General features: G+C 38.7%; 1 protein-coding gene across 1 annotated transcript in view; it reads left to right on the plus strand.

Annotated features, from left to right (window-relative positions):
- LOC124170346 overlaps positions 1-15,115 on the plus strand; it is a 31,967-nt gene extending 16,852 nt beyond the window's left edge. The window contains exons 7-8 of the mRNA XM_046549069.1: positions 1,004-1,123; positions 15,014-15,115. Of these exons, the coding sequence (XP_046405025.1) occupies positions 1,004-1,123; positions 15,014-15,100 (207 nt within the window). The 3' untranslated portion in view covers positions 15,101-15,115. The remainder of the gene's footprint in view (positions 1-1,003; positions 1,124-15,013) is intronic.
- Positions 15,116-15,453: the final 338 nt, after the last annotated feature.

Here is a 15,453-nt window from a genome sequence, read left to right on the forward strand (position 1 = left end):
ATTATTATTTTATTGCCTAAATCGAAAGGTTATTACTCCTGGAGTACGTATTTCACGCTTTTAGATTTTTAAATGACAGTATCTATTTTTCGCGATTAAATGAAAAGTGAAAATTTTCAAGCGAGCGAAAACGCGACTCATAAGTATGAATGCCGGGAAATCTGTCCGTGCGTCGTATTTCTGGTTCCCCCTCCCGCCCGGTGAGGTGACCTTGAGGTGAGGCTTAGCGCTGATACGTCGCAGTATGCTAGCAGGTAGCTGAGTACCCTTCTTGCAGGTAGCGCTTTGCTCAATTAAGGATTATTAATACCTCATCAAACGAAGAAAACTTTCCGACCCTATCCAGTTTTAATAAGTGACTATTAAGTTATGCTTTCCTGAGCTCTGTGCCTCATGCATGCATTGGTAACCTCAGACGATGTATAACTCCTATCTTCTCCTATAGAAACTAGGTCCCTGTGACGTCACGTGGAGTGGCATTGCATGGACGCCAATCTGGTCCTTTTCAAATGAGGATAAAAATGAACCATTGCCACTCGTCTAAACCGGCATTTCTAAAACGAAATAATTTGTATATGTATTGTGAATACGTTAATGGTGGGTAACGAATCGCAATTATTTCCTTTTGTTTTCTTTGATGAAGGAAACTACCCTATTTACAACTTTCATTCAGTTGAGAGCCAATTGTGGTGTTACAATCACTGTTAGAGGCTATGCATTGTGATTGGCTGAAAGAAAATACTAGCAACAGAAAAAGAGATGGGATTTCCATCCCTCAAGCTGTTGAGATAATTATCTGTAAGAAATAATAAATAATGGAAATAGCAGTTAAATACTACTGGAGTTGAACTGCAAGCAAGGAGTCATAAAAAACTTATGAGTACATACATGCTTTTGGCTAGCTGAAGTGGTCTCAGCTAGTAGAGGAGGTTTTATTATTATTTCATAGAGGTTATTTTTATTGTTTGACCTATATTTAGTGACACTCAGCATTCTCTTATAGTGTCATGTGAAAGAGGAGAACAGAGACCATCTTATGGAAGAGAGTTATCCCATGCTGCACGTACGAAACCTTGCCGGAATTTCGACTGATGTCACGGATCCATTGGCAACGGATGACGTGGTGAGTGTACTTTTGCATTGTTTAGCTCAGTTATGCGATGACACAAATCCATTCTCGGGTGGAACATCCCCAGCACCACTTAGCAGAAAGGCAAGACATTTTTCCTCCCTTGACCTAACAGGAGCAGAAATGCTGTGTTTTTCATGAACGAATCATTTAAAATGAATGAATCGTTGCGACAAATAATTAGCTGTATTTTACTATACTGGTAGCTTATCTTACTGTTATTTTTAGGTTTGAAACTATTTCATTGATTTTCATCAACTTTTATTAGAAAATCACAAGGAATTTTTATAATTAAGTGGGCATGGGCCATGAGAGGCGGAGATACCAGGAATTGACCCACTGGATGTAACAAATCATTCACTTTCAGGGCCACCAGATCACACCAGGGTAGTATAAGTCTTTGGCTCAATGTAGGCAGACTCAGGCTGTGATTCCTCCAAAGAGCTCTCCTCACCCATATCCTTCTCCTCATGCTCTTCTTCTTACTCTGGTGACGAAGTCATCTGTGGGTTGAAATACGCCATTCGCTGCATTATAAGGTGTCCCTCAACAGAAGTCATATGATCAGTCTCAACATCTCCTTCAACTGAGCGGCAAGCATTGAAAGTTTTACCCTAGTCGCGACATGTACCATTAATCACATAATACTTCTGGGGAAACTGAGGATCAATGTCACCCCTAAATCCCTCAGATGCCAATGTGCACTGCATCTCAGCTGCTTGTATTTTCTCCATTCCATTACAGCCATGAAAAGGGGCCAAGCGATTGAAATGGACTACTCTTGGCTTCCCTCTTGGAGGTTTCTTGATCGTGTACACCACATCATTGATCCAGGTAACTACCTCATGCAGTCCTTCCCACTGTTTCTGGAGCTTTGCAGAGTACCCACAAATCCTTTTTGGGTTGTAGAGCCACACCAAATCCCCTGCCTGGTAGCCACCCTGGTCAGTCTTGATATCATACCTCTCCTTCATTTTGCCACTTGTATCCTCAAGATTGGAATGCACTCTTTGATGGGTTTCATCCATACTCTTCCTGAGCTTTGTGATGTAGTCTTCTATCTCAACATCCTCCCCAGACCTGCACCCAAATTGGAGATCACAAGGCAAACGCAGATCTCTCCCAAAAATGATGCGAGTGGGTGTCTCTTTGGTTGTCTCATTGAGAGAACTTTGGTAGGCCACGAGGAAGAAATGGAGATGCAGGTCCCAATCATGTTGATTGTCTGGAACCATTTTCATTAGGTATCTACCTAGGGTTCCGTTCATACGCTCAACCATGCAATCAGACTGTGGCTGAAGTGTTGATGTCCTGGTTTTCCTGATACCCATCAACTCACACACTCGGGTGAATACTTCTAACTCAAAGTTTCTTCCCTGATCAGAGTGAAGCTCTAATGGGACACCAAAGCGACTAAAGAATTGTTTCACAAACACATCAGATCAGCTTAAGGTTGGAAGGCGATATTTGGTGGAACTTGTTCACAGGAAACATAATGAAATACACTTTTGTATGTTCCACAATAGTTTTTTATCCCGACCCAGGTTTCGGCAGTACACACTGTCATTACCTTGATAATGACAGTGTGTACTGCCGAAACCTGGGTCAGGATTAAAAACTATTGTGGAACATACAAAAGTGTATTTCATTAAACACATCAGACACTGTAGTAGCCTCTTGATTTGGAGAGGCATATGCTTCAACCCACTTACTGAAAGGGTCCATGGCTACAAGGATGTATTTGTTCCCATCCTTTGTCAGAGGAAAAGGTCCAGCTATATCAATAGCCACATGCTCAAAAGGTGCCCTTACATTGTTGGTTGGTGCCCTCATTGGTGCTCTACTCTTTTTCAGTGGACCATTTGCCGGTGAACACACTACACTTCCTACACCGTTCTCTGACGTCCTTCTTCAAATTTGGCCAGTAGAATCTCTCCCGGACTTTTTCTAGTGTCTTGTGTAGACGAAGATGTCCTCCAGAAGCACCATCGTGCAGACTCCTCAAAACCTCAGATATGGGGTTTTGTGGAACAATAACCTGATTCCTCTTTATGCCTCCAGTTGAATTTTCAATCACCCTTTTCAGCACACCAGCATCTTCCACAATCGAGTTCCACTGAGCCCAGTATGTCTTAACACATGGTGAGAGAGGAGCCACTTCCTGCCTAGCTGGTCTTCCTTCGCGAGAAAATTTCCATCTCCAGAGATATTTGAGGTTAGGATCTTCCTCCTAGTGTTCCCGAAGTGTGTCACTTTCCCAAAGATCAGCAACCACAGTAGTTCTTCTCAAGGTGCCTTCCTTGTTGTCATGATGTTAGCAAAAGGATGCTACTTTTTTTATTGTTTTCGGGGTCTTCTTGTCGCGGGTAGACAGCTGCCCCTCCCTATCAACCCTATTTAGTTTACCTGCACCTTATCAACTGATTTCGCAGTGCACTTATTCCTTTTGTGCCCAACCTCACCACAAGCCCAGCATCGAATTTTCCTCTTCTTATTTTTTAAAATTTCCAACAACATCTTCAATATCTCTTGAATACTACAAGCTCCAATGGCGTCAGCTTCCATAGCTCGTACTTGGAAATGTCCTGTCACTGATTGCCCAGACGATTGAGAAACTCCAATGGATTCGGTCACCTTTCCTTGATTAGTGGAAATTCCGGCCCCTCACTCAAGCCGCCTTAGTCGATCCCCAATGGCTTTCAAATCATCTTTGATTTTATTCAATTCTTCATTCTTAACATCTCCAAGTCCTGCAATTTTTTTGTCCAAAGAGTCTTGCAATACATTCATATCCCCTTGGAGAGCTGAAATACTTTCATGAACTATCTCCTGCCAATTTTTCAAGGAAGTGAGCAATTGGCTTATGTCTGCTGTCTTGAACAGAAAACTTAAAGGGTCCTTTCCTTCCTCCAATAAGGCTTCTCTAAGTTGGTCTTGTAACGCAGACTTCTTGCCCGAAGTATCCAAATCGCGTTCCTCCAACGTTTTAGGTCGGCCACTTTTAATTGACTGAGTGTAATTTTTCCAGCCATTTCAATTTAATCAAAAAAATATCCCGCTTCTAACACCAATTGTTACAGGTTTTCAACTAAATAAGCTGGTTACACTAGGGAATAATGCCTTACTTTAATTAAAACACTTTAAAACAGCACGATATAATATCACAACCATTTACTTCCATCACAGGAATCAATCCATGTCCATAAACAACTCGTTACCGAGCGATGCCACAGTGCACACAGGCGCCGCTACACTATATTAATTGCTAAAGTTATCTATGTCAGTTGTTTATAAAAAAAAATTTAAGTGCTTGCTTACTTAAATTACTTGCTTATTCAAATAATTTTTTGATAAATGTAATTTTGTGTACATAACTTTGGTGCTAACAAAGATGGAAGTATGGTTTTTATTTATTTCATGGTAAAAGTGGAACATTCCTATAGGTATGATATTTCTAATAGATTCTTTTGTTTGGAAGTACTATTTTATATGTACATATTGAGTACTTTGTCCCATATAAGAGTCCTCATTATTGTAGGAGTGGATATTAACCTCTTCCGTACGTAGGGCGTGATTTCACGGCCTGAATTTTCTGATGCTAAAGAAGGAAGGCCGGATTTTCACTGCTTGAATTTTTTGAAGCAAAAGGGAAAAAGCTGTGTTTTCACGGTTTCGCGGTCAAGCATGCCAAGTGAGTCCAAACTGCCATTAGGGTCCCTCGGCGCGAGAGGTTTGACCCTTTCCTATTGTCCGTGTGGAGATTACCTCCTCCCATTCCGGCTCTCAGTGTCCCACTCAAGGAAGGTACTCATGGTCACTTATTTGCTTATAAGTTAAAATAACTAAAAACGTTCATGTTGCATTTATTGAAAATCAATGTGAGGAATTACATTCTGTATGTTCTGCTGATTGGTTCCAAATTTTAAATGGAATTCTAGCGTTCATTTTAACGGAGTTGATCATCACCTAGAACAATTTTTGGAGACGCTAAGATTAGATGTTTAATTGTTATTTTTATAACTTACCAGCAAGTTTAAGGGACGATATTGTAATGATTTACATCTAAAAATATACATTACTCTGTTAGCTACATTCTAAGTGTTCATTTGCGATGAAATTCGATAGAATATCCGATTTAACTTCTATGAAAAAAAGCCCTCGTAATGTAATAAAATATTATTCTCTCAGTTCTTTGTCGTGAGCCAAAATTACAGCGGCTATTTTTAATAACCTCTTGCCAACCTTTGAATACAAAGGTATTATAAACGAATTTCGCTATAAGTACTGATTAATGCATATCCTAAAAATTCGAAAATTTAATGTAACTATAGGGAATGTTTTACGTAGACATTCGTTTGGTGTCTTCTCCTACTGAAATATGTACGTGGAAGATGATAACCTCACGCTTCTCGGAAAAGCTCATTTGGCTATGATATAGTGACGTTTTGCTGAAAACCCTAAAAATAACCGTAGAACTTTGTTTAAAAGTTCTACAGGCATTGCAAAATGAAAGGAATACATTGATGAACTGACATTTAATGCAACAGTTACAATTATAAAAAATTAAAATTGCACTGGCAACAATAAACTAACTGCAAAAGTACGCCGGAATGGGCTGTCTTCAGGGAAAAGGGTCGAGGATAATATTTGCCCAGTTTCCAAGGAAAGGGTCTGGAACTCCGCCAGGAAAGGTCATTAAGGGGACGAAGCGACTATCTGCACAGTCCCAAGTCAAGAAAAAACTTTGTACGGGGCGAAAAAGAATTTCTCAAACCCTTTGCACAGCCAAAAGCAACTTCCCTGGAAGGAGCTCGGTGCGAAAATGTTAAACTCTGCATTGCTTTTTAAATAGGTAGGAGTTGTTGCTTTACTGTTCTTGTTCAAAGGTTTGTTTACACCATACTTTTACCTGTAAGGTGGGATGATTGTAACCCCTAAATAGCATATATCAACTTTAACTAGCCTAGGAAATTTTTCTAGGTATGGTAAAATCCTGAGATTCAACGGAAAATATGTATTAATGACCAAAAAAGAAAATTATATTTACGTTCCTCTCTCAGTGAAGTCGTAATTTTTATAAATCATTTATTAAAATCTTGTCAAGGGATTGCACTTGCCCTGTGTATGGAGCACGTGCATCCCATGGCTGATGTGTCATATATTTCCACATGAAGTGGCACATGGGGTAAGTGTGATTTGCCCAGAAATTCAACATTACATTGCTTTTTAAGATACCAAATTATGTTACACCATTCTTGAGAAATTGGCTTTTATCTAAGGTAATGGAAGTAGTTTTTTTGCATCTTCTTGTTAATTAGGTATTACACTAAGGAATTTAGTCATCGATCGATGGTGACAGTATTCCAATTTCATAAATTAATTTACAAGCATATTACAAATAGCTAATGTGTATATAAGCTGAATAAATAGTAGGAAAAATAGCATAGAATTTGTATATGACAATATACCTGAATGTAAACTAGGTTGAAAGAAACAAAAAATTCATTCTATAATGTAGCTTGCATTATCAGTATAAAGAAACAAAATGAAGAAAAACTCATGGTCTTCCAACAATTGAGCCTTCAATATTGATTAATTTTTAACTCAGGTTTTAACCCGAGAAAGATAGGGAAAATGTTAACTTATCCTCCACAGCCAACCAAAGGATTAGGCAATATTTTTACAGCGTCTTCCCTTGGTATTTCGCTTGAATTCTTAATCTGTGGATAGGTGATACTTATTTCAGTCCCACAACATGTTCTCAGAAAGCAAACCACGGGATAACCTGATTCATTGTTCTCCAGAATTCTCCCTATATAGTGAGCAACTGACTTTTTACCACTGAATATAGCCAGAAACCAATCTCCACTACTATCCTGTATTTTCTGGAGGGCACCAACTATCCCAAATGTATTTTTCTCTGAACTCTAGGGATGTGGAACGAGAATTCAAGGGAAAAATATTGTTGGCCCGTGTTCCATTACAATGTGTGGAATATGTTGTACGACCACCACGTGCTTCAAGAACGGAAATACCATCTTACATGAGGGAGGTAACATTTACCCCACCTCACCTTACTAGTTATTGTCCAATAAATTAACCCATGAAAGCATACTTGAATAAATGTACACATTAATGTAATTTACCTGTGAAAATTGTCACCCTAAATTTCTAGTTTAAGAACTAGCTTGTAACTTAAAAAGAAGGGAGTTAAGATACTTTGCATGACCTTGATATTCCAGGGGTTACATGAATTTGCAGTGAATGGCATGGTTTGAAGGCATTCTCATGACCCCAATGTTGCTGTAATAAAGCCATAATAGTATGAACTGAATTTCACCAAGAATCTTCTTGCCCGATTTGGTTTCTAGCGGCCATGTAGTTTTTGAGTAATTTATTTACAAACACGTTTCAATTTTTATTTGATGACATAGATACCATTTCTAAAATACTGTGTCATAAATATTAGCAGCAGTCCTTAGTTGTTGATTTTGAAGTAGGTGAGTTGTTATATCAGCGTTACTCTGTTTGCAGAGTGTTGCAGGAGAGGGGGCAGTTGATGACAATTTTAAGTCTTCTCCTGATACAAAGGACTGCGTTCAAGATGCAGTTGTAGGCACTGCACTGGTAGCATGCTCAGTCCAACCTGCTGAAATATTCATTCCTGTGCCAGACATCCAACGGCCCACAGCCAATATGTTGGTAAGTTTTATTCTCATATACAGTGAAACCTGTGTTGTAAGATTCATTATTTTAGCTTTTTTTATATTAATGCATCGTGTGTATGATGAAAATAGGTTTGCCTAGCATATGTATATGCATTTCTATGGGAGTCTTCTTTAACATTTGGATCATAAGTTGTATGATAGGAGGTAAATTGCCTATCCGTTTACTCATAATTCAATCTTAGTTGCGCAACGCGGCTAATGGGATGAAATAAATGTTGCACGTCCCATGTAGTAAGTCTATAGTGAATTCTCTCAATTCTACTTACAAGCCAGTAGTCTTGGCTGTTACACAGCTATTTGTTTAACCAATATCCCTTCATAAAGTCAGTAAGGGAACTTGCCTTAATATAAGCATGGAAGAGCAAAGGAGAATACAGTTACCGATATACATAAATATATATACTTCTCATGCAAGTAATTATCTCCAAGTTTATTACAGCTAGGATTTTCAACCACTTTGCAATATCAGCTTAACCTTTAAGGGACAGCTTTAAATCCCAGATGTATCACAGCATGGCAGGGCATTTAAATGGCCTTGCTTTAACATATAAGCAGCTCTCCAGTCAACTCTTGAGCGATAAAACTCATTATATGCCGATTTTATACAAAGTGTGTCTCATTGATCCCAAAAAGGACTGGAGCATAGGTGGATCTAGGGGGGGACATGCCATCCTTGATAAATGGTGAGGGCCTAAAATGTGGTAACGTTAGCATTGGTGCAGTAGCCGTAGGAATCTGCATTGTGATCTGCACAGTTGCCTGGTTAACCATGGTCGATTTGCAGTATAGGGGAATTTTTTCTCATTGCAATTCATGTGTATTCCTTTGTAATTGTAACTGAAACACGAATAGGAAACTGTTTCAGTGAACATGCCCTGATTTCCTCATTTGAAAGAGAAAAAATTAACATAAGTGTACCTAAGTGTTAACTGTGCATTAAGATTCACTGTAGAAGACAATTTTATGTTAGATTTGGTGAAATTCTGTTCATCAACAACTCAAAGTCTATGAACAAGTAATAGGAAGTTTATTCTGTGACGAATATCAGGAGGGAATGCAACTCTCTTCTCTCATTTCCATGCTGCAGAAGTTTCTGTGAACCATTTATAATATATTGTGACGGTACGACTAGCACCGTCGTTTTTTTTCAATGATTTCATCGCGGCCAAATCCAGGTGTGAGCCACCGCTCATTTAAATTTAGCGGGCACAGCACTGTTAGAGCGGCGTCCCCATCAAGTACAAGGGTTTTTCGAGTGTCATTTTTTGTGTTATGTCACGTGAACGCCACTATATAACGGGTGTTCACGAGGAGACGGAAGGACATTTGTGTTTGGAAGTGCGCGGAAGCAGAGAGACCTTCCGAGCCGAGATAAGGCCAGCGCACAAGGAACGAGAGTCAACGGGAGATAAGGAGTCAGTCGGAGTTCACGACTCAACGTGGGAACCGCCCGCCGTGCTTCGAAGCCGCAGGCGGAGAGTAGCCTGTTGGGCTCAACCAGCCGAGACGGTGATTCGACAGAGAACCACACCATTGACGCGGTAAAATACTCAGACCCATCTCCCCGGATAGTGTATTATCCACTCTCCCTGCTCGATTCAACATAATTCCTCAAGAAGAGACCCCGAGTGCTGTTCACTCGAAATTAGTGATTTGTGGAACGATATCACGCAACCCTTTGCCAAGCTTTTTCAACATTCAAAGAGAAAAGTTGTATCACTAATCTCCCGTCCACGAGGTTTGCATATTCAAAGCGATAGTGCTGGACATTTCGCAGAACTGGACGAGGAGCCTGTACATTCTTTGGCATTTGTAAATTCATCATTCATCCATTCATCCTATTATTTTTTGTATTAGAATTAAGTAATTTTGGTGGGGTAGTGTTCTTCGTCTTTTGATTCATTTATTTTTCATTTATGTTTCATCACAAAAGCAAATCATTCATCCCTCATTAGAACTAGGAAAGGGTATTTCTCTGATTTTTTGCTTTCTTGTACGGTCAATTTTTGCAAATAAATGTGTAAACCCGATCATTTTGTAAGAGGTCGTTTCTATCTTGTGCTGTGCTCTGCACTGAGGTCAATCCATCCCCAGTATTTAGATACCTTTATCGCGAACGCGCGCCGCAGAACTTCCACGATATTATTGTATAGACCCGTGATCTATCACAATATCTTATATGACAACATCAGTTAAGTTTGTACGCATTGGAATGGGGTCCCTTTTACGTTGTCACTTCGCCAATAATGCTGTATATACTCCTGTCACTGCGAGCATCCAAGCCTAATTCTAATTCTCAGAGTAAGGATATCAGTAGAAGAGGGGAAGCTGGCAACCGCTCTGGTAGACACATGTGCCATTCATATCAATCAAGTGAGTTTGGGGAATGTCCTCACCAATGAGCCCCAAAGGAATAGTACTGAAAGTATAGAAAAATAGCACCAATAGCACTGAAAATACTCTTATCTCTGCTCTCATTCATACCTCGTTCTCAATCTTAGAGAGGAGGACCATAATAAGATTAGAATAGGGGAATCTGGCAATCACTCCCGTTAAAACATATGCCAATCATTTGCATCAAGTAAGTTACTGTGAGAGAATATTTATTCACCAACGAGCCCTATAGGAAAAATTAAGCAACTCCCCTAAGAAATAATGTACTATAAAACTGTATTTAGTGGTTATGTGTAGTTACATACTCACTTTAATTCAAATATTTGCATTCATTGCCTAATATCATTATTTTATGGCTTGAAGAAGCATATAAAATGTAAATGTTGTGAATTACATGGCAAATGGTGTATCAAAACTGAGGGTTTGTTAGGTCCCCTAGTGATAGAACATCAAACAATTGGCAGATATGAGTGAAGGGTTAAAATTTATTTATACTCTGTGTTTTTCAACAACAAATACATCCATCCATATCTGATTATAACAATTAAAATAAGAGTGTGACTGTAGTACTGTAAAAATTGGGTAATGGAGAAAAATTAAAATGCATTTTTTCTAGATTATTTGTAAAGACGTGATAAATAATACATAAAATAGATATAAGGGCTTACTGGAAATTTCGAAATGAGGAGGGAAGGGGAATTTTTATGGGTAAGGACAGGGAACTCCAGAGATTACAACCAGAGATAAGTAAAGGTTAAGATTGCAGGCTGTGAAATATTTCGTGACTTTTAATCACTTTTAGGGCTTGATAAAACAACAGTATTAGGGATACCCTGCTCTCCTTTTTCGGTCTTAAATATTCAAATATACCTTGAATGTCGGAGGATGTCATTTTGACACCCAGTATATTTTATGATTTCTTCGTTCGGTTTAGGTGTTTCATGGGATGCAGTTTGATTATTACTAGCCAAATTAGTATTTTAAAATAATATATTACCTTCACGATTGTTTATGTTTTACATAATTTCAATAAATAACAGCTGTTATCATATTTTCGAAAATTTATTGGATCGTAAGATAAGTATATTCCGCTTTATTTGCCAATGATTTTCCTTGAAACCAGCCAAATTTTACCGCGATGACACTTATTTGCCGTGAAACATAAGTGTAGTGACGGGTGCAACAATGCACTTCACTTCTTCCGTGCCTCTGTGTTCGGCTGCCTGGCGCGGAATTTGACAAACTGGCTCGCTGGCGTGTCACGACCAGTCAAGACATGCTTCTTGACTTGCATCAGCAGTTTGGTCTTGATAATGGCACTGTATAGACGTGTTACGTCAGAGAAAATTATTGCAATACTAAATGATATTCTTGTCTTAGATGCCATGAATTGCATGTATGGACATCTAGTTTTGTTTGGAAACAGCAGTTCGTCAATGGTTGTGTGTGGTCCAGACTATGGTAAGGGCATTTTAGTACTTCAGTTACGAAGGAAAAACATCTTAGCATGTACACAAGGCTATCGGACTGACACATGACTATCTTGAGGTTGTGTGCCGACGTGGAAGGGGTGCTCGCCAGGCTTCAAAGCGACGACACCTTCTCGTTCAAGATCCTACCTGAGAAGGAGATGGCCATTCTGTGGAACCATAGCCTGGGCCACACATAACCTTTGACGAACAGCTGTTTCCAAACAAAGCTAGATGTCCATTCACGCATTTCATGGCATCACAGCCTCATAAATATGGGCAAAAATACTGGCTTGTAGCGGAAAAGGATAGTAATTATCTGATTAACGGATTTCATTACCTTGGCAAGGACGACTCTCGTCAAGCTGGGAATCGCTTTACAGATCATGCTGTATTGCTTGTCCAAAGGCAGAGATATTACTAATGGTCAATTTCTCATCACTTGGCTTGGTTTTGCTTGAAAGAAAGGGTACAAACCTTTTGGGTGCCATAAAGAAGAGAAAGAAAGATATCTCTGCTGGAAAAAAAGCCCTTGTATTTAAATAATAATAATATTTTCGTACATCTTCTTATTCTGCATATACTCAAAGAATACTTCTTGAAACAGCTCATCACCATTGCCCAAGTTCATGGGAAACTAACTCGACATGGTGAGGATGTAATCATGCTCTCCAATTACTCAGTAGTGTACAACAAGGTACCCTTTCTTATGGCCACAAAAGTAAAGAACCTTTTGCCTCTGAACATCATATATATTCCTTTCAGACATGAGTTCAAGCATAAAATGAAACTTCTTCGTGTAATTTAAGCTACTGCAGCCTTAAAAAGTTCTTCGATGTGTATTCATATCACAGGGCTAGTAGATTGTTTCCTTATGTTGCTGCATGCATGCATGCATTGTATTTGACTTATATTTTACTAAGTAAAAAAAGGACCTATAAATCATATCTGATAATGGTATAGATTTAAATCGAGTGTAATATTAATATAATTGATAGTAGTACTGACACTTGGTGGAAATCCTTTATTGTGGGAGTTGAAGAAATAAAATCTTGGCTTTTTCTTTTAAGTGATTTATTGTGATGATGAACTTGCAAGCATGCTCTCACAACAACTTTTACAACATAGTTGCTTATTAGTTTGATTTTAACGTAGTGAATCTATTGCCAAGTATCCCAAGAAAGTACATAGCACTTTTAGTGGAAATCACCCTAACCGAGTCAGATACACTGCATCCAGTGATAAGTGAAGTTTGTTAACTCATGAATTTGTGCACAAATCAACACAGTTTTTTTCTTCATTGGCAGGCATTACAAACAGTTAGATAGCCTAGCTATGGGATCACCTTTTTCCCCTGTCCTAGCCAAAATTTATATGGATAATTTTGATATACTTAAGTTCTCTATTATAGTTCCCTACTTCAAAAAGCATAAAATAATATCGATATGTAGTCAATGTGTACTGTGATTGACAGGGGTATGTCATGAAATTTAACCTTTTCGCGCCGAGCTCCTTTACAGGAAGTTGCTTGTGGCTATATGAAGGGTTTGAGAATTTCTTTTTTGCCCCATACGGAGTTTTTTTCTCGGCTTGGGACTGTCCAGGTAGTCGCTTCCTCCCCTTAATGACCTTTCCTAGCGGAGTGCCGGACCCTTTCCTCGGGAACTGGGCAAATATAATCCTCGACCCTTTTCCCCAAAGGTAACCCATCCCAGCGTACTTTTGCGGTCAGTTTATTGTTGCCAGTGCAATTTTAATTTTTTTAATTGTTACTGTTGCATTAAATGTCAGTTTATACATGTATTCCTTTCATTTTGCTATGCCTGTAGAACTTTTAAACGAAGTTCTACGGTTATTTTTAGGTTTTTCAGCTAAACGGCACTATATCGTAGCCAAATGAGCTTTCCCGAGAGGAGTGAGGTTATCGTCTTCCACGTACATATTTGAGTAGGAGAATACTTACACCAATATACTCTTGGATGTTCCACTTGGAGGATAATAAGTTTTTCAAAGAAAACATTAACGCTCTAATGTATCCCGAAATAAGCCCGTGAGGGGCACAGGGCAGACCACCTGGATCCTGACCAGAGAACCAAGATATGAGAGTAATTACCTGGGTAGAGAAGTTTTTATTCTTGCAATGGTATGGAATGCTTCTCACAGCATGTGTCTACGTAAAACATTCCTTATCATACATTATCGTACATTAAATTTACGAATTTTTAGGATATGCATTAATAAGTATTTATAGCGAAATTCGTTTATAATACCTTTGTATTCAAAGGTTGGTAAGAGGTTATTAAAGTAAGCCGCTGTAAGTTTGGCTCACGACAAAGAACTAAGAGAATCATATTTTATTACATTACGGGGGCTTTTTTTTCATGGAAGTTAAATCGGATGTTCTATCGAATTTCACCGCAAATGTACTCTTAGAATGTAGCTAACAGAGTAACTTAAATTTTAGATGTACATCATTAAAATATCGCTCCTATAAACTTGATAGTAAGATAAAAAGATAACAACTAAACATCTAACCTTAGCGTCTTCAAAAAACGTTCTAGGTTATGATCAACTCCGTTAATATGAACGCTAGAATTCCGTTTAAAATTTGGAACCAATCAGCAGAACATACAGAATGTAATTCCTCGCATTGATTTTCAATAAATACAACATTTATATGTTTAGTTATTCCACCATATAAACAAATAAGTGACCATGAGCACCTTCCTTGAGTGGGTCACTAAGTGCCGGAATGGGCCGAGGTGTTCCCCACACGGACAATAGGAAACGGTCGGACCTCTCTTGCCGAGGGACCCACTTGGCATTCTTGACCGAGAAATCGTAAAAAAACGGCCTTTGCCCTTTTGCTTCGAAAAATTCAAGCCATGAAATCATGCCCTGCGTAGGGAAGAGGTTAATGCGATTTCTTAGAGTGCTCAATTCACAGGATAAATACGTGTATGAATAAATAAATACAATTTTTGGTACAGAAGTCGAGGAGGAAGGCATACAATGGAATGTAATGGGTGTAGACCGCAGACTCAATTGGAATACGTTTCCACTGCTGTTTATGATTTTTTTATCGTTCTGAAAGGTGGAAATCAGATTTCTTTACATTTGCTGTCATCCATAGATTATTCATATTTTATCATAAATATTATTGATTTACTTCTTGTTCACATGGAAAATATAAGCTAATATGCGAGTTTATATGGTTTAAGAATTAGTTGTGCGTAATCACCTGCTAAGTTAGTTTTAATTCCCTGTCCATTCATATTTTTTCCTACTTTCAGCCTACTTCTATGGAAAATGGAGAGCTGATTCAGAATCAGACAATGGCCATGGAGTCTATGACGGAGGCAGTAGGTGAGTGCTCATAAGTGCTTGAAAATAACTTTTCGCATAAAAGACTTGTAACGAATTCTGACCAGGCAAATGTTCCAATACTGGATCTCAGAATTCAATCAAATTTTGTGATCCCAGAATTCAATCAAATTTTGTGATCCCAGAATAGGGTAGTTTCCTTCATCAAAGAAAACAAAAGGCAATAATTGCGATTCGTTATCCACCATTAGTGTATTCATAATATACAAATTATTTCGTTTTATAAATGCCGGTTTAGACGAATGGCAATGGTCCATTTTTATCCTCATTTGAAAAGGGCCGGATTGGCGCCCATGCGATGCCACTCCACGTGACGTCACAGGGACCTAGTTTCTATAGGAGAAGATAG

This window comes from Ischnura elegans, chromosome 13, assembly GCF_921293095.1.
Source record: "Ischnura elegans chromosome 13, ioIscEleg1.1, whole genome shotgun sequence".
In the NCBI taxonomy this organism is placed as follows: domain Eukaryota; kingdom Metazoa; phylum Arthropoda; class Insecta; order Odonata; family Coenagrionidae; genus Ischnura; species Ischnura elegans.